This window comes from Neodiprion virginianus, chromosome 3, assembly GCF_021901495.1.
Source record: "Neodiprion virginianus isolate iyNeoVirg1 chromosome 3, iyNeoVirg1.1, whole genome shotgun sequence".
NCBI classification, from domain to species: Eukaryota; Metazoa; Arthropoda; class Insecta; order Hymenoptera; family Diprionidae; genus Neodiprion; species Neodiprion virginianus.
The window spans coordinates 12,846,003-12,866,746 of NC_060879.1; the positions used below are offsets into that span (position 1 = coordinate 12,846,003).

The 20,744-nt window shown below is 36.7% G+C and overlaps 4 protein-coding genes across 4 annotated transcripts in view; 2 read left to right on the plus strand and 2 right to left on the minus strand.

Annotated features, from left to right (window-relative positions):
* Positions 1-20,744, plus strand: part of LOC124300690 (glutamate receptor ionotropic, NMDA 2B) — a 1,918,249-nt gene that overhangs the window by 17,936 nt on the left and 1,879,569 nt on the right. The window lies entirely within an intron of this gene.
* LOC124300694 (protein ALP1-like) lies at positions 2,431-6,256 on the plus strand. Its single transcript, XM_046755019.1, has 4 exons — positions 2,431-2,473; positions 4,682-4,780; positions 4,856-4,970; positions 5,060-6,256. The coding sequence occupies exons 2-4, from the start codon at positions 4,682-4,684 to the stop codon at positions 5,782-5,784; spliced, it is 939 nt and encodes a 312-aa protein (XP_046610975.1). The 5' UTR covers positions 2,431-2,473; the 3' UTR covers positions 5,785-6,256.
* On the minus strand, positions 13,322-14,493 carry LOC124299567 (uncharacterized). Its single transcript, XM_046752830.1, has 3 exons — positions 14,317-14,493; positions 13,751-13,939; positions 13,322-13,636 (listed from the first exon to the last, which is right to left on the minus strand). Exons 1-3 carry the CDS (start codon positions 14,374-14,376, stop codon positions 13,322-13,324), a joined length of 564 nt encoding a protein of 187 aa, XP_046608786.1. The 5' UTR covers positions 14,377-14,493.
* On the minus strand, positions 15,156-19,398 carry LOC124300692 (uncharacterized). The gene is made up of 5 exons (XM_046755017.1): positions 19,301-19,398; positions 18,626-19,190; positions 18,416-18,543; positions 18,121-18,322; positions 15,156-15,643 (listed from the first exon to the last, which is right to left on the minus strand). The coding sequence occupies exons 1-5, from the start codon at positions 19,396-19,398 to the stop codon at positions 15,491-15,493; spliced, it is 1,146 nt and encodes a 381-aa protein (XP_046610973.1). The 3' UTR covers positions 15,156-15,490.

Sequence of the window (20,744 nt, forward strand, 5' to 3'; positions counted from 1 at the left end):
TAAGCTACATTTTAATCCCTGTACTATTACGTCAGATTCCATCGCGGTACTGGAACCCCCCCAGTTTTTGGCGCATTTATGATCCACGACTGATGTTGACTCCCCTTGTTTCGACCTATTACAAATAGAACAATACTTGCTTCGAACCCCGATGAACAAAACCTTCTACGTCTTTTACCCTACTATTGCTGCTACACCCGAAAGAGAATCATAATTTGTACGGTAAGATCGTTTGGCCCAAAACCCATCCGCAACAACCGCTACGCAAGGGTACCCGTCTTCGTCAACGTCACCTGCCTCACGGGCCAATCTCGCCTCTTCTTTCCCAGCCTTGATCATCTCTTCCCGAGCAATATCATGATAGGCATCACTGACAATGTAGTGAAATTTGGTACATGTTGTCTTGTCCACTATTCTTCTGTCGGCCAACTTGAATGGAGGACTTGATTCGATCTTGGATTGATCCACTATCCTTTCCAATTGCAACTCATGATCTTTTACCACATGACTGTCGGTTGTGGGCGAAACACTTACGGATGTGCTTATACCTAGCACTGTCGTGTCCTTGTTGGCTGCCGTTATATAAATCGGAGAGTTGGGTATTACCTCCAAGCAAAACAGATCGACTTCGACGAATTGTGTTGGAGATCTGACCTCGTCAAACTCGATAACATCATCTGTTATTGTGTCTTCGGTCGGCGTGTCTTCCGCGACCAGTTCTTCGTCGATCATTTGGCTCGTAGCAATTTTACATTGACCATATATATATTATGTCACCCGTTGACAAGTATGTACAAAATATTGGAGCCGGTCTGATTTGAGTCCTGACCCCCAGGTGGGTGTGGTTTCAGAAAAACGTAGGTTACTTCAGCTTCGTAAAACCTATTTTTTAGGCAATCGCGAGGCATATGATAGTAATATTTCTCAATAGAAAATCTTTTATGTTTTCAACTAATTGTAGTATACATAGGAATAATTAATTTTTTCCATCCGTCACGTGCGAGTCAAATTTACGATATTTCAGACGGAAATATATTGCTATTGGAGAATAAAACAGTATCACGCCTGTTCGAAAAGGACAGCGATAGCCGATTGAATTTTTTTTTCCAATTCACAAAACTGATGAAGCTGAATCAGTGCCGTAGTCAAGTCTCAGGTTTCATGGAGCTGGGTAATTGGCTCATTTCGAAACGTTAATGTAGCGTACCGGACATAGCTGACATTGAAACTTTACGCTGCAACAATGTCTTCGATAACACGTCACGTCTCAATTCATTAATGTATTATGCGTTGACCTTGGCAAGTAGATGTCAAATATCACAATCAAATAGTCAGTTAGGTAGATCAGTGTACGTTAAAAGTGATCGGTAAATTTGTAATCGTGAGTGGACGAAAGATGGAAAATTATTTTCGGAAGAATAGGTTGACAAAACACACATTGAGAAAGAGGCTGTACATAATAATTCGAAGAGATTGTTAGGAAAATACGGTGTTCTGGATTAATAAAACGTGCATGCTAGTTAGTCGGTCTGAAAATGAAAACAATCAAGTCTATGTAAGCAAACTTGATGCCATTCTATTTACCTCAACCTCTCCCGCTGATAAGCCGCCAAATTTTTCCAACCCTGGCCCTTTTTGTTACTTTTCCGTAAGATTTTCCTTATCTTAGTCATAGCGAATGACTGATGAACACTTATCAAGGAGTTTTAGATACTTTACTAATATTTATTTACGAAGAACACACTGAAGAACGCTCACGGCTCGCGGTTTGAATTACGGATTTGCACGTGTTAAATGCATGCTGTCTGCTACAGCCGTTAGTTCGTACGACGGGCGGCCTAAGCCAAAGGTGGCGCTAGCAAGCAATTGCTTTTCGCGGCAAAAATCCGCTGTTTCATGCTTCAGCTCGTGCAAGTTTTCCCGCAACTCTTAAGTACGATTTTATTGCTCTTAGTCCCAAATTAAAGGTGAAGGATGTATCTATGTCGTGTATTTCGTAGAATTGTGAAAAAAAAATTCGATCTTGTTTTATTACAACGGGAACTTTGCTTACTTTCAGCGCTGTTTTTTACGTCTCTGAGAAAAAAAATTGAAATTCGAAAAAATACACGACACAGATTGCTCCTTCGCTTTCAAAATGCTTCTGATAGAAGTTTGATATCTTTATAAATGACGGAGAAAACTTGCATCGCGTGAACGTCTGCAAGCGGCAGTTCCGCCGGGAAGAGGCAACGTCCTTATTAGTGGGGACCACAATATTCTTGCCCGGGGTGTCAGTGGTCCTAACGGCGGTACTGGATACTTCAACGGAGAGTGGGGTAGTACTTGATGTCACAGTGGGTGCTTTCCATTTACATGACATTTGTGTCGACTCTCGAAAACGAATAAATGGAACATCACAATGGAGTTGATGCGCACAAAACAGTAAGGTTCGAATGTGTAAAGAGTGGTGTCAACAAATTTAAGCTTTACGGTGAGTGAATAAAAATGTAAAAGTAAGATTGATTATATATTTAAAATTCTGTGTATTATATTTAAATGGAGCAAACATGATATATACTACATAAATAATTACAATATGAATGAATCCATCGAATAACGTATTCATATTAATCGTGTTCATTTCTTAAGAGCTAAAATATGTTTTTGCAATTTATAATTGTATGTTATTTCAAAATTAAATATTACTGATTTTATTAGATATGTGACCGGAGATTCGTTTCCTTGACGTCACGCGCGCTACGTATAAGCAGGTAAAACAGACACAGAGGCATACGGTAAGCTAGGTCACCCAGTAGCGGGATTCCGTAACTCTTTAGCGACGATTATCGCTATCGTTAACGCTTCCTATCGACAATTGTCGCTAGTGGTGATTCTGTACGACGCAGTTAACGATATTTGTCGCTAGTTCCAATCGTTAGGTTACGAGAATTGTCGGTCGGCTAGCGTGGATATGGAAGTCTCGCTAAGGCGTAACGATAATCAGTCACACAGTGGACGATAGTATTGGTGCAACAACGTGTCAATGTGTTGCGCGTGAATTTTTCTCTAAACTTCAAAATAGTATTTAGATTTAAAAAGGATTGAAAACTTCATCATGCAAGTGAATATGAAGATCCACTTTAAAAAGCAATTATTTTTTTCAGTACAATAATATAATTATTTTAACGTTCTCTATAAAACGGTGTTCATTATCCAAGTAATTGTATAAAATTCGAAAACATACTTTTAAGGTTACGTTGATTCAATCCTCAATATCTATCCAAATATACAAGTCCATTTATAAGATATCGTGAGGGTTGATTAAATAATAGTATTTAATCAAATCTCTCGATGGCTTTGTAATATAAAAAATAACAAGTTCATTTTTTATTCGCCGAAAGAATGGATTAAATAATAATATTTAATTAACTCTTTCGATGTTGAGAAATAGACTTATTAGCAGTGCTTAGTCAAAGTAACGTAAAAAAATATTTCTGAATTTTATACAATTACTTGGATAGAGTGATTCTAGTCATTAATAGATGACAAACAGAGGACATAAGGCCTTTTCTCAAAATCAGTTTAGTTGAGCATTGCAACATTTATATAGTTAATAGTACTCAAAGTAGCTAAAACCATTGGAACTGTTTGGGCTCAGTATACTTACACTGTTCCATTTTTTTCCATTTCTGATTAATCGAAAAACGTTTTTTTATACAGCGCAGCGCGAGGAAAGATCACGGCAAAGATACAGAACAATAGACGGTTTTGTTTGCGTTCACAAATAATCTATCCGAAGTTACTAGATTTTTAGTGATAATATCTGCGACGTTGTCAAATTTGCTGAAAATCTATCGACATTTATCGATGCGCCTGTGACTAGTTTTGCATCGATGAATATCGTTACGTCTAAGTTACAGAATCACCCTACGTCGCTAGCATCGTCGATGCAAGCGACAACTGTCGCTAGCTAGCGACAGCGATAATTGTCGGTAGAGAGTTACAGAATCCTGCTGCAGGAATCGATCGTCTTATTGATTATCGACAAAAGTAGTTGATAGAGCTCTACGACGCTCATGAATATCAATCGTTCCCCCACCCCTTTCGTCGCGCGAGCGACATAGGTTCACGGGACCAGAGTCGAGACTCTGTGTCTGCCGGCCCTACCGTACAGGAGTCTTGCCTGATTAAGAATTATATTCGCGCCTATATAAAATTGCTATCGAAGTTATAACGTCCATAAAATTATTAAATAATTGTAAGATTATACGTGTGTGAGGGTGGAAGATACCCCGCCAACCCGTCGATTGTAATCTGTCGAGTGAGAGCCCATCAAGGGGAATATATATCTATATCGCTATCGACCAAGTAAGTCTCAAATAAATAACCTTTGTTAATGCAGTGCTATCTCTATCTTTCTTTCTCAGCCTGTAGATATTCTCGTTAAATTTATAAAAGTATATTGGGTCATCCAGCGTCCCCGACCTTGAGCGGGGTCCGAATAGTCGGCCAATAATTATTAAAAAAAAGATCATTTACAAGAAATATCATTTACTGGTTTTGGAGAAATCAGTTGGCGCCCAGTTTAATTATTTATTCAATTAAAATAAGACTGAGTTTCGTCTCATGAGCTCCGACAGCTCTGACCCAGCCGCTTTGGGTGGAACTTTTCGGATAAAAGAAAATTGTTCTGTCTCAGATGGAAGGGGCTTTATTAGCTATCCTGATGAATGAATCCAGTAGTAGTAGCAGCAGCAGCAATAATAGCAGCAGCAGCAGTTCAAATTCTTCAAGCGATAATGGTTTCAACCCGCTATTAGACGAAGATGACTACGAAAATGATCTTTTATTCCCCCTTCACAACTTTCTAATGGACGGACGTGAACGACAGCGTGTGCAAAATTTTCTAGAAACAGTTCATGCTAAAAGCAACGAGAAGTTAAGGGAAGATTTCAGATTGGAGCGGTCAATTGTTAACATATTATTAGGTAATTATGTACACATATTTCACCATGGTAGTTGCATACTGATATTTTTAAAGGAAAAAGCTAGTACATATACGTCAATATATTTGCAGAAAGTTTGGAAAATAGTGGATTCATTCCAACCCATACCTTTGGAAAGGAAAAGAAACCTGCAGAATTGTGTTTATTAATGACACTTTGGTTTCTCGGCAACAGGGAATCACATAGGTTACTGTCAAATCTCTTTGATATTTCATTCTCATCTGTATTTCACATAGTGCGAAGAGTCATTGATTGGCTCATTACACTTGTTCCTCAGTTCATTAAATGGTTAGAAGGAAATAACCTTGTGAGAATATCCGAGAGATTTGAAAATGTAGCAGGTATTCGTGGTTGTATTGACGCAATAGATGGTTCTCATATTCATATTAATAAGCCAGAAGGAAATGGTAGGGTATATTTCAACAGGAAACAACATTATTCTATTCTACTGCAAGCTGTGGTAGACTGCGACCTAAAATTCACGAATGTATATTGCGGGGACCCGGGCTCTTTTCACGATGCCAAAATGTTAAGAAGATCCGATCTATTTGTAGTAGCCGAACAGAATCGCGAAAGAATTTTTCCTAACAATAGCTTTTTATTAGGCGATAAAGGATATAATGGTGTAGCACAAACGTGGCTGGTTTGTCCTTTTCGGAACAACAGAAATTTAACAGTTGAAGAAGATGAGTTCGACACGAAAATTTCTCAAACGCGTGTAGTAGTCGAACTAGCCTTCGGCATTCACAAGGGTCGTTTTCGTTTACTGCAAATGATGTCACTTCGAGATATTTAATTCATGATACGAGTTGTTGTCGCATGTTGCGTATTGCACAATATTTGTTTTATAAACGGAGATAATGGGGAAGGTTTATTCAATGACGAACTTGATCAACAATGGAATGACATGTCGAATAATGAAGATGTCAATGAGTTGGAATTCAATGATATTCCGATGACTTGATTTACTAATATATAAATGTAAGCAATAGATGTATAATTCAAAATTTATTTGCTACATATTTTACGGAACTTATTTTTCCAAAATTGTATCGATAAACTCTATTTCATCTTTATGAAATTGTATATTATATAAATGTACCCAATAGATGGACAATTCAAAATGTATATGCTAAAGATTTGATGCTGCATAACTGTAAGCGTTAAATAAATTGAGTAGATTTTGTATCAAAAGTTTTTTTTTACTTTGTCTTTGGGGAGAAATGATAATACCATCTTAGGGTTTAAGTACATAAAACTTTGGTTTGATAAAACTATAAGTATTAAGTTTAGTATGTTCGCAAATAATTACTCGGAGATTTATACGAACTAGTTTACTTTAATTTCCGTTCAATATACATTGTAGTTCAACACGGGTGACGCGGTAGCCGAGAGCTCGAGAGCTGAACTGCTCAATTCTCTGTCGCTTGCTCGGACTTTTGTCTCGAGCTCCTCTTCCAGTGCGGTACACAACATCCCTCGACCCTAGTTTAGTCGTAACCCTCTGTAGACTTTCTTGGACATTCTCAAAGATTGTAGGCACGCTCCTCGCGTGGTTGTTTTTCTTTTTCTCTTTCTGACTGAGTACCTCCTAGTTTTGTTTTAATTTCTCCTCCCGTTTTTGGCATTTTCCGAAGGTGATCGATGTGACGTTGATGTTTTATTCCAGTGCCGTTTTCACGAACCGTGTAGGATAATGGATCTGTTTTGTTTTCGACGATCGCTCGAGCCCATTTCGCGCCTCTTTGTCTATGCGTTCGCATTTGTACTTCATCGTGGAGCTCTAACTCCCGAGCGCCGTCCGGAGTTTTTTTTTTGTTTTATCCTTCTCTGCTTTTTCTTTAATATCCGTTGTCTTTATTGCGTCAAGTGGAATACACAATTTCCTGTTGATCATCAACTCTGCCGATGTAATTCCTGTGTCTGCATTTTGCGTCGAATGTTGTTTTAGTAGAAATCTACTAATTGTTACCTCCCAGTCTCCTTCTTGCAGTATTTTGAGAAATTTTTTTGTCGTTTGTACGGCTCTTTCTGCCTGTTCGTTTGATGACGGATGATACGGAGCAATGAAAACGAACTCTATACCATTTCTTCGATAGAACGTTTTCATTTCACTAGAATGGAATGCTGTGCCATTGTCTGATACAATCGTGCGCGGAAGTGCAAAAGTTGCAAAAAGTTTACGAAATTCGCGGATCACGTTGTCCGATGAGGTGGATGGAACGCGTCTGACCTCGATCCATTTCAAGTAGGCATCCACAATAATTAAAAATATTTGTCCCTGGAAAGGCCCGGCCAAATCCACATGGAGTCGAATCCATGGTTGGCTTAGTGATTCTGAAGTTTTTATTGGCGCTCTAGGCGGGTTATTTCGTACCTCTTGGCATTTACCACAATTTTTTATCTTCAGTTCGATGTCATTGTTTATTCCTGGCCACCAAACGTACGATCGGGCGTACGCTTTCGTAGCAACTATTCCCGGATGATTCGCGTGTAAATAGTTTATTATTTCAGGTTGTAATTTCTTCGGTACAATTACTCGTGCTCCCCAAGTCAGACATTCGTTTATTATCGACAGTTCTTCCCTTTTTTGCCAAAACACTCGAAAGTCCGGCTCGATTTTTTCAGGTCATTTTGTTTGGAGCTATTTTTTTATCTTTCGTAATTTATTGTCGTTCCGTGTTTCCTCCGTCAGCTCTTCTGGTGTGATAGCATTCCTGGTGATTCTCTCGAGCATTAGTACCGCTCCGACTTTTTCATCTTCAACGGCCTCCTCCGCCATGGGGAAACGAGACAGTATATCGGCGTTCCCATGCTTTTTGGCTGGTAGATAGATCAAGTCATAGTCGTACGCCGATAGTATTATCTCGTATCGATTCAATTTTGGCGAGATCATGTCTGGATTTTTTTTCTTATTATCAAATATTCCCAGTAGTGGTTTATGATCTGTTATTAATTTGAAACTTCGCCCGGCTATATATTGGTGAAAATGTTTCACCGCTTGAACGAGAGCTAAGACCTCTCGATCCAACTGTGCATAATGCCGCTGCGTCTTGTTTAGTGTTTTAGACGAAAATGCAATAGCTTTTTCTCGCTGATCTGGTAGCTCATGAGCCAGTACCGCTCTCGTACCGTGAGGCGATGCATCAGCAGAGAGTACGATAGGAAGCTTATCGTCGAAATGTATCAATACTTCCGATCCTGTGAGTTGTTTTTTTTATTTGTCAAATATATTTTGCTCTTTTTCCGTCTATATCTATTTCGCATTTTTGTCCAATAGCCGGTGAAGCGGTTCAGCGTCCCGTGTGCGGGTTTTTAGGAACCTGGCGTAGAAATTTATATCACCCACGAATACTTGAAGTTCTCGTTTGTTCTTTGGTGCGGGAATTTTCTTTATATCCTCCACTTTGTCGTTTAGAGTTTCAATACCCTCTTTCGAAATTTTTTGGCCTAAAAACTCCATTGATTTCACCCGAAATGTAGATTTCTCCACGTTTAAGCGGAGGTTTGCTTGTTGCAGACGATGTAATACGACCAGTAGTCTTTGATCGTGTTCCTCGATTGTTTTGCATTGTATCTTTACATTATCCAAATATATCTTTATCCCAGGGATACCGGACATGATCGTAACCATGTACTTTTGAAAAATTCGCGGCGCCGCCGCTATACCATCTAACAGACGTAAAACGTTGAACAGACACATTGGTGTATTTATTGTCAATATTTTCGAGGTTTCTTCGTCCACTTGCAGTTGTTTATAGGCATCCTTGAGGTCGACTTGCGAAAAAAATTCCCCTCCGTTTAGGGTTGACAATGCTTCTTCGATTGTTGGTAATGGATACTCCGAATTCATTATTTTTGGGTTCACGGTCGTTTTGTAATCACCCACTACCCGTATCTTTCCATTTAGCTTCCGTACGAATATAACTGGTGTTGCCCATATGGATTGATCTACTGGTTTCAACATGCCTTGCTGTACCATTGAGTTCAAAGCATCTGTAGCCGCCTCTTGTAGCCCGTAAGGTATGCGTCTGGCTTTTATGAAATGAGGCCTGGCGTTTTCTTTAAGTTGTATATTAATCAGTGGTCCGTTATGCCCCGTGAGTGTCGGCTGTGTGAGCGAAGGAAATTTTTCTAGCACAAGGTTTTTAGTAACGTGTTGTTCGGGTTCGGTGATGTTGTTTATACCGGTAACCTCTATTCCTAATGCTTCGAACCAATTTCTCTCTAGCAAATTTTGCCCTTGCTCATCAACTACCACTAGTGGTAATGTTGTTTCAATTTCCTTGTATTTAATCGAAACGTCTGTCGTTCCGAGGACGTTCAACTGTTTTTTTCCATATCCGAATAATGTTGTTTTTCGTTTCGCCCAACATGTTTCTTCTGCAGGCCATAACCGATCGTATGTTTTGTGACATTACAAGCATTCGAATATGGGCGGCAATATTTCGGATTTGACCGGACGGAAGGAGAGTGAGCGTTTGACCAGTCTGGTGGAACCGGCAACAAATCCGGAGGATAGAAGCGAAGGAGACTCTGCGGAAAGACGCCAACCTGTACAGACCGAAACTTATAATACTCCGCAGAAGTTCAAAATCTAGTCTATTTTTACATTACAAAACTCAATATACACAGTACGAAGTTCACCGAATATTCGATGTCATTGCGATCCTTGCTGATTTCATCTCCACTCTGAACGTGTGCAAGCGACGAAGCCTGAAGGTGAACATCCAAATTCAAACTATCTATTGAACGAGAGCAATGGAGAAAATACGATCAGGATCGGCAAGTGACTCACATGGTGCAACCACATTCAAAGATTAAGACAAGCAAGGAGCATATTTCAACGTATTGTGTATCCAAGGCGGATTTTCTAAATTGTGTGAATGTTCGAATGAATGTATAGCTTTTGATTTTTTATATGTACACTTTTATTTCTACCCTTTATTGCAATCTGTTTATTTGAACTATTTTATTTATACTGTTTTATTTTTACAATTTTGTCGACTTTTTTATCTATAATTTATTTATTTATGTTCTTTAATTGTTCAGGTAGAATAAAGTGTTACAGTTTTTTTATTTATCAGCGAAAAGTGTGCCCCGTTATCGACTTCAAATTTGACTAACTTTGAGTTGATTTTAATCTCCACTATGTAATCATTTGTCTTTCCTTTTCCGCTCTTCGTTCGGATTACCGAACACGCGTATAAGTAAGTCATCGTCGCTCTCGTCAGTTCCCGTGCCTTTTCCTAAGTTAATTTGTTCTGTCTTTGATGATTTTTTTTTTCGTTACTCTTTGATGATTAAGGCTTTGAGTTTTTTTTTGCTTATATTTGCTTATGCTCGACTAATATGTCCCGTTTTTTCGCAATATGTACGTGTTTCATTTTTGTAGAAACATTTATCCGCAGTATGATTTGTGTACCCGCATCTAAAACATGCATTTTTATTTGCATTCTCAATTGAATTTTTGTTATTGTTGTTTTTTTCAAACCTTTTTTTTTTGTAACTATTTTTTGAATAGCCAACGCTTCGGTTTCTTCAATTATTTTTTGTTGCATTTCTGCCGCATCTGCGTTGCAAGAAATTTCTAACGATTTCTCTAAACTCAGACATCCGGGTTTTTATCGCTCATATACTCTTCGTGTCGTCGACATAAATATCGTTGCAGCTCTTCGTTTGCTATTCCTGCGACAAACCGATCGCGCAACATCGTTTCCAATGGTAATTTCCCCGTCGGTCCGGTAAATTTACAGTCTAACGCCAACTTCCGAATTTCGCCTACAAACTCTTGTAGCGTTTCTCTATTCCCTTGATTTCTTTTGTGAAACTTTACTCGGCCTAACAGCTCGTTCACTCGTTTCCCAAAGTGTCGTTGACATTTTTTCAATATGTCTTGCCACGATACACTCTTCGGTGCGTCCGGCAAACACAGCGACTTTATCACGGCATAATTTGCCCCACCAACGGCCGTCAAGAGCTTTGAACGTTTTTTTGTCTCATCGATTATATTATTTGCATCCAAATAAAATTTTACCTGCTCAATATAATTTTCCCACGTCTGTGTTTCCCTATCAAATTCGGTTATTTTACCGATTGATGGCATAATGGTAACCATTTGCACGTTTTCCTCGCTCCGGCTGATACCCGACTTTACTATCGTATCTTTACCTACCGATTCCTCCTTCTCCTTGTTTTCAGAGTATATCTTTTTTGTAAAATGCGACAGCAGTTTTCTTACCTCATCCACCGTCGTCTCTTCCGTTATCGATAATCCAAAATGTTCCGAGATTGTCTGTAACTCCAATTTATTTAGCCCGTATATCCACAAGGTTTTACCAGCCAATACATTGCTTTCGATTTCTTTCAATCGATTATCATCCATTTTTTTTCACTTCTCAATCGCGAAAGTTCTTTGGTTCTCGTCGCCATTTATTATGTTCGCAAATAATTACTCGGAGATTTATACGAACTAGTTTACTTTAATTTCAGTCAAGAGTCGCTGTAGCGACTCGAGACAAGTACATTTTCTCGACAGCCCGCGACAATCTTACTCCGCACAACTTGCTTATACACAGGACTATATCTATGTACAAATATTTATTTTCCTCATAACCAACGAATTATAGAGTCTCGGAGAAAATCCACCAGTGTATATTTTTTCTTTTTTTCTTTCGATTGAGACTATAACGAAGGCTGTAGCTATAAGAATATCGCCGATATCGCGTTATAACATGATCGACTTCGTTTCATTCATTATTATAGAATTTCACGTCGTCATCGCACACTTTTTATTATTATGATTATTTACGCATGGAAGTCGCCATGACACCGATCCCCATGACACCCGGCAACGAGACTGAAGTATGGAGGGTAGAGGTAAGGAGAACCGTCTCTGTGTATTAAAAGTATCCGTAAAAATGTGCTACGGAGGGGTGGCGCTAGAGTAGCCACCGGGTGATATTTAAGAAAAGCGTTAAAAGTTATTAGAAAAGGAAAGGGAAATAGACAAGGACGGAAGAACTTCCGCTCAATTATGGCGCACTTTTGAAAATAAGAATACAATAAAAACACATAATCAATCGTTTGCTTATGATTTTTTAACGCCTGATTTATTTTCAAAACATTAAAAAAATTAATAAAATGAGTGAATAGCATGTACAAAATTTAAGAACAACAATTATTCGAAAAAAAATAATAAAAATCAATTTCACAAATGTCAGTTTTTTGATTAAACAATTAATTTGGATAAATTAAAAGAAATATCAAATAATTAATGCTTCAAAACAATTTTATTCGTATGTTACGTCCTCCAGACTTCTTATTCCTTTCCCACACTCTTAGTTACCTCATGCTCTGTAGTCTACTCTTATCGTCCGCGAGTCAGCAGATTCTTCTGTAACTCGCAGCTAGCTTGCCTTCTACATCCCGCTAAACTAGGCAGATCCATCCTAGCGCTCAAGCAAGACACCTATCCCTCTAAACCAAGACCATACCTGTTTCGTTCGACCGACTCCGTTGCATTGACTATTAATAAACAATCATATACTTTAAATCGTTTACCTTCCCTTAATACCGATCCCTTTCTATTCCATTCACTTCCTGCACTGGGAGTAGTAGCATGCGAGTGCACAGTCGACGTGAACGGACCCTATAATAGCCAAATAACACCTTGGCTGGGCGTGGAGTAAGCTACGATTACCGCTCATCGGAGTCTATGCAATCTACCCCGTAACACGTATAAAAAATATAAATTACTTTCTAATTTAAATGTAACTACAAAAACAATCGTAAGGTGGGTTTTACAGATAAAAAACTTATATTAATTTATAACAATAAAATAAATTATTTAACATGAATATTTGAGTCTTTGATATAAGTCTTTTATTTAAGAAAGTAATTTGGCATTTTTTTCTGTTCGTCTTTGTCTTAATTTTGGCTTCGTCATAGCGCCTATTTTCAGATTTCACCAGAAAATGAGCGCGCATAACAATATAAATATCAATTATTTTCTTAGTTAATTTATTTTCATGCTCAAAGCATCCAACTTTCAATAAAACATCTTTCTTAAGCTCTATTGATATGTCAGAAATTGTTTCCAAATTGGTGAGATTTTTACTAATAGCTCTGAGAACACACTTTTCTAATTGCTTAGTTAGACTAAATAATTCATTACTTGCAAAAAGTAATCCTCCATATAAATCCATTTTACAAATAACATCGTTTCTCTGTAATTTTTTACCAGCTTCCGCACTCATTTGTATACATTGTAAAAAATTCACACATTTCACAATTTTTTTCAACTTGCGAACAATATAACCAGCAATATATGATTAGACGGCATCACTGGTTACAGCCTCGTTGTAATCATGGTCTGTGTCGATGGAAGAGCCTTTAAGTATTAGCTCAGTGCTTTCCAACATATCATCGATGCTTTGAAGCCATAAACCTTTGCTATCTTTATTTGAAGAAGTTAAAACTTCCTTAGCGTCTACTAGACTTTTTAGAAGATCCGTGCCCGAAACATTACACTCTCTTGGTGGACGTATGAGGGAAAAAGAAGATGCTAAGCGATATACTTGGGCAAACATTTTTGGATCGGGATGATCATTTCCTCCACAAGAATATTTCATGACAGAAAAAAATCTCTGAAATTGAAAGTAGATAAATATCCATTAGGAAATAATAATAATAATAATAATAATAATAATAATAATAATAATAATAAGTAATGGTAAAACAATGTTGATTTGTATAACTACCTCCAAAGGGTCTTGGGATAAAGTTGCTGTCATCAAATATTTAAAATCACATACGTCTTTGAGCATGTCCAAAATTTCTAGTGTTGCCCGTAAGGTAACTTTTAACCCTACTGAAGTACTCCTCGAAACAGGTATTTTCTTCTCAAACTTTTCCCAATCTTCAAAAAATTGCAGGAATTTCAGTATTGCCTGAAATACGTTAATACAAAATAAGTATAGAAGCATTATGACCATGTAAGAAATCATTGATAAAACAATAACAAAAAAATTATAAAACAATAGAAAAATTTGCAGATTTACAATTTCTTGAGTTCATGAATGCATACAGACACAGTATTTTAAATTTCTTTTGAAACGTTCTTCACCTACAAAAATCTTGATCAGATAAATTTTTGCAAACTACTTGTAATATAACAAGTTTACGTTTTGCATTGAATACCTGAGAGTCTTTGTATGGCACCAATTATCGTAATATGAGCCAAATCTTTCTCAATTGGTTATTTTCCAATTAAACCTACAAACTTACAATATTTTATTATTTTGTTTCATTTTATAATGATTTTTACCTGTTTGTTACGACAATTATCTTTAGCGTACAGAGCATCTCTTGGTATACGCGATGACATAGCTTGGACTAAGTTGAAAATGAGATCAATAAACTATTACGTTGGAGTCGAATCTTTTAATTTATTGCACATTGGTTGGTAGTGTGTGATCGCAACAGATACCTCATGACCAAACACCTGTAAGATAATTTATAATAAATTAATCAAAGAAAAGAGGATCATTTCATCAGTAGATATTAGTAAAGATTTTGAAATATACATACTTCAGTTGCTAGAGGAACATTCATCGCTTGAAAGCCTTTCGGATTCAAGTGCGCTGGTGTTGGCTTGTAAGCAATTTTCATGTTTGGTTGACGATAATTTTCCTCTTCTAAGAGAGCTTCCCAATGCCGTTTTTTAACAGTTCCGTAAGGTGTCTGAAAAATTTATAATAGTAATAATAACAGCAACTAAACAAAAATATTATTTATCAATTATACCTTGAACTCTTGAAGTCTATCATCTAACGTAGAAGTTCGAAAGCATTTGAGTAAATGATTGAAATCTGATATCATCCATAATCGCCTCAAGCTATCGCAAGGATGTTCACAGTTGATGTTGTTTTCGTCTACACCAAAGATTTTCCAAACGCCTCGATTCCATGATGCACCATCCATAACAACAGCATCAATACATATAGCACTATTTTCCATAAGCACGATACATTCTAAAATGAGCTTATGTAGTGGTTCGCTTTTACACGCATTCTTTGAAAGGAAGCAACCCAAGGAATGAACCCATCTACTTCTGAAAGGTACAAATTTAAAAACTAAGGCATGATCTGCCGTTTTGTTTTTTAAATCATCGGGGGTATGTCTTCCCAAGTCCACAAAGCCACAAAATTTCATAGATTGTTGGTCGAAAAATACTCCTTCGCTCAATATCATTTCGTCAACCAAAATCACCCCTCGTTTGTGTCCTTCCTGCATTGTCTCACATCTTTCTTTAAAGCTGTGAAAAGTAGCAGCTTGAAAGCCATAAGCAGACGAACTAATTTTTCTGATAAATTTATTTAATGTATCAATTGACGGGAGAGGTAAAATGTTGTGTTTGCGTAAAAATTAATACATGGTTCCATTTTTTAAACGAATCAATATACACTCGTATATCCACTGTAACGTATATCGTCGACCTTTCACACTTTTTTTTTTTTTGCAGCTGCAAAAGATGAATTTACGGCATTTTGAAAGTCTGTAGGTAACTTCTGAATGGCATCTTGTACTACAGCCTCTGACTTTTTGGCACACTCGGACTTGGCCATAAATATTTGTTCTTTCAGTTGAATTTGCTGCAAAGAAGTTATAAATTGTAAACGTCACTAATTTAATAACAATATTAAAAAATTTGCAATATTACTAAATTCATGACATAGTTGATACTTTGCAACTGATTAACCTTCATTGTAGTGCTAAGGTTATCATTCTACGAAGTTTCAGTATAAGTAATATTAATGTCCTATTATAACTAATTAAGATACTAATATTTTTATTCAATATCGCATGAAAGGTGCCGCATGTACATATAGCGCACTGCAAGTGCTAAAGATATAAATAATGATGTATTACAAACTTACAGTTATCCATCTGCAGCTTGTTACAACAAAAAATAATAATAAATTCATCGTAAGTTTGGTAACAAATCTTTTGAAGATATCGAGTTAAGGGAGCTTTCCAGTGTGACAGCCCGAAAAATCGCTGTTTTTGGTGATTTTTTTTTTTAAAGAAAAAATAATCTAATCGGTCTGGTTTTTTTTTGTATATTAATTGGGTATTGAAGAATACAAAACAATTTTTTAAAGATCGATTTATTTATTAATTAATATCTATAAAAATGATGAAACAATTGTTGCAGAAAATGCACTTGGATGTGGTGTCCACGTTGGGGGTCACAATTTTGATCTGAAACAAAAAACACAAAAAGATTATTGATCGGTATATAATTGGCTTTCGTGCTATGGAGGCTTTTTTTTTTTTTTTTATTGCAAAAATGGCGCCGATTTGAACAAAAAGTATCGATTTTAGCAATTTTTTTTGGCAGTTTTTTTACAAAAAAATAGGAAGATGTCAAAAAAAAAAAAAATAAACAATGACGTTAAGAATATTGTGTAAAAAATTCAACTCGATAGCTTTAAAACTCTGCCCTCCAAGTTGGACACCGTTTTGAAAAATGCTGTTTCGAGAAAACGCGTTCAAAATTTCAAGTGAGGAAATTTTAGGTAAAAATCGTTTACTTACGGTCAATCAGCGATGCCAGGTCCATACAATATCCCTTCTGCTTCTTCGAAAAGATCGTCCTCAATGGCTTGTTCAGTCCGACGAGCAGTCCTCGCCTCTTTGCTATCCAGGGACGCCCGGCGGTTTGCTTGGGTGATGCGCGCATTCTTGTACTTAGCGGCGAAATCTGCGGCGCTCGGCCCTATCGTGCATCCCATCGTCTTCAAAATTTTTAAAATTGGGTCGTAACCTTCATTGAAGGTGCACACAGCACACTGCGTAGCATGATGCTCGCTGTGCACTTTTTTGGTAGATGGCGCGCTAAGTTTTTGAAAAGTTAGCACGCCATCCGCTTTTTTTTTGAAAATTGAGTGCGACAAAAAAATAAGTCGCGCGACTAATTTACGGCTAATTAACGGCAAATTATGCAATAGTCCGAATTCACATTTTCGACAATTGGCGAGCCAAGTTCATGTACGTGCAGGTAGGAACGAGACGATAGAAATAACGGTCGCACGGGCAGCTGTAGCGCTCCGTTGCCTTCTTCCAAGAAATGCTGTACAGTAATCGAAATAATCTGAATTTCGGCATGAAAATTTCAGGGAATATTCGGAAGAGTGTATACTATTCGATAAAGCAAAAAAAAAAAAATCGATTTTTTGAAAATTTCACACTGGAAGGATCCCTTAATATTTAACATTAATTAACGTTCCATTTAAAAATGTCCAATACATACTATTTTCTTCGATATCTGTCTAAAGTGAAAAACGCTAATACCGCAGAATAATATTGTACTACAAATATTCGTTAATATTAGTTTAATGTCCTATTACCATTGAAAATTATGAAACAATTATTACTTATTATTATATCAACTTCTAATGTTTGACTACTACATCTATGCAAGCACAATAAATCAATTTTATAATTATTTTATTAACGTAATAATTACAGTGTACAAAATTATAATCCTACTTTACTTTGTTGTAATTAGAATGAGAAAACTTGCTTTATTTAATAATAAAATCTTTTTTTGCAGAATTACAAAAAATATACAAATTTTATAGACAAATCTTCAATACACTGGAATAAGTGTAAAAATAATAACTATTTCAGCAAAAATATGTATGTACAATTTTTATATACAAATCGAAACTATTTTAGCAGAAATATTATTGAGATTTCATGGCTCACGTTCGCTGAAGAATTTTTTGAAAATATTTCAGTTAGTATTTACATATGCTAAATGAATACTTGATGTTTATTTCTTTCGAATTTTCGTTACAATTATTCATGTCTCTGAATCCCTCGTAAGAATCTATTTTTGATTCACTACGCAGCCGTTGAAAGAGCACAAATATGAACATGAGTATTCTGTTAAAAAAACAAATAATGTGATAATATTGCAATACCATAATTACAAAACATAACCACAATGCCATAACCACAATACAAAAATTGTTAAAAATCTTGGATCCAGATTTTCAATATTTAATCGAACCAGCTTGATTAATAGTATAAATTCATGCTCGTAGTTATTTAAAAAACTTACCGTTCTTTTTAAACGTTTGCATATTTTAACTTGATTTGAAGCACGTCGTTTTATAGCTGTTACTCTCTCTAAATTAATGGAAGTTGAATCACGTTTCTGTAAGCGATTTCTTAAAATTCGACAAGATTTACATCTTGGATTGGGCTGATTTCTTTTGTAAGTATCTTCACTAATAATGACACCTTTGCAAATTCTCGAATATCTGAAAATTTACGTGATTGTTAAAATTTAAATCGTATTCAACCCTTCTTAGTAGTTCATTAATTTATGCATGTAAAAAATAAATCATTCTTACCTATAACTGTCGACTTGAGTGCCCACGCACAATGGCCATCTCTCTACAGATTTTAAGTAATCGTAAATATCACGAAACGAATCGATTTTCTCATTCAATAACAATTCTTCATTATTAGGGAAAATTACCTGCAATGTTATATAAATAAATTATTGTTACTAAAAAAAAAATAAACGGGATAAATTTACTCGGGCATTGATTAATACTTACTGTAATTGACGTATCCTCGTTTAATCGTAGATGGTTTACGATTTGCCTAGTTGTTTCGTCTATCCGCATGAATATCAGTCCATCTGGTTTATCTAAATATAACCAAGACGGCGGTAATGAAATTTTTTTGATCTCAGCTCTGAAATCTTCCAATTGTGCCCTTGCTTCGGTTTCCTGCTGATTTTCGATAATATCATGTACATGTTGACTTGACGGTGGTTCGTCCAAGTCTTGTTCTATTGGAATAATAGCATCCATCAAATTATTAGAAAGTTCTTCATTTGTTAATATTTTTTGTTGTTCAATTTCATGTTCTTCAATTTGACAATGCTGTTCATCTTCAGAGTGATTGAAATATATCGGGACAAACTGATGCTCGAGTCTTGGCAAAGCTTCATCTTTGAGTTGCTTTTTCCCTTTAGGAAAAATCTTGAGCTCCCCTTTTATAACAACCCTATCGTACATTCTTATGTCTTCCTCTTTAAAATGAAGATGGCAACTATAATCTGATGCTTTCAAATTAATTCCCAAGGACTTTTTCCAATTTTCCAATCTCGCCGGTATCTGAAAATTTAATTAAACAAATTATGTTGACATGTTGATTGACTATAAAAATTAAAAAATAACATAATTATTCATGAAGTTAATATTTAATAAAACATTTACATACATATTGTTGGCTGGAAAAAAGACGGAGGCTGAGACGAATCATCTGGTTTATTTTTCAATTTACGCCCACTTGTACAACTTTTCGCCGCGCAAATTTTGCCCATTGTTGTTAAAATGTTTTAAAAAGTTTTATAACATTCAGCACTAAAAAATTTCTAAATATTTGGTTCAAAGTTCAGGAAAATTCTATTACTCTTAAAGTTTTCTCACAGCAATAATTTTCGGTTATGTTCACAAATAAATTTTGGACTACGTAAACTGTTGAAGTATAGTATACTTGACTTTTACTAACTACTCTACTCAGTGAAAATATTAAATTTTCTAACTCAGCATACTTCAATCCATTTACCATTGCTACATTCATGCCACATCCTTTGCATATGCTGGCGCCATTTTGGAGGGTTTTTGAACTATTATTTAGTGTTTGTAGCTGGACACTTTTTCAGCTTTCCCCCCATTTGAGACGGTTCTCCTTACCTCTAGCCTCCATAGACTGAAGTCAGCCGCACACTATGTCTGTTTTCGTGATATTTACGTGTTGGATTGCTTGCTTGATGTGTTTTGTCCACGGTTTTGTCAATAGCATGCAAGCAATTACGTGCACAATCAAATTCGATTAATCAACTTCTTTGCGCTATCGATCTGCCGTTTATCATGGTTTATGCCTGTTAGTCATAGGCCAATAGTACATGGGCTATAAACAATTGCATACAAAAACAGAAGGCGTTAGGTGATGTCGCTTGTCGATATCGAATTCGTTTTTGCACGTAATCCGTCTCCTGCACGTAAAAAATAAGTACTGTGTGCGGCGGGTTTAACCTCAGTAGTATAGCAATGGGGGTTCTGAGTACAAACACCTTCTTTACCGACCGAGCCGCTCCGCGCACCCCAGACGCAAATCCTTGATGGTTACCCCCACTCTCGTCAGATAAAACGTGCTCTGCCGTACCGAGTAGAGGTTAAAAACGTGCAACCTTACCGACAGCTGTATCGGTCGATGGTGAAAAATCGCACTGCCTTACGGACAATACTTATGGGTCAAGGGTCAAGATCGTGCTGTTTTACCGACCGAAGGTCGGGGTCTCTATGTGGTGCTCGCCTGCCAACGGTAGAGGGCGCAGCGGAGGGCGTGAACTTTTTTACCGACCTGGATGACGGTTTCCCGTCCCGCATTCTTTTCCCACGACAGGACTGCTGATGTGTAACATTAACCACTTCAAATTCCGTTCCCACGGTAGGACTGCTGATGTGTAACATCAACCACCTCACATTTCTTTCCCACGTTATCAACCACGCGACATTCGAAAATTAATGGTTCCGAAAATTGTTTTTTATTCACTCGGATATCGCTGATGTGTAACATCGACCACCTTACATTTCTTTCCCACATTATCAACCACGCGACATTCCAAAATTAATGGTTCTGAGAATTTTTTTTCACTTACTCGGA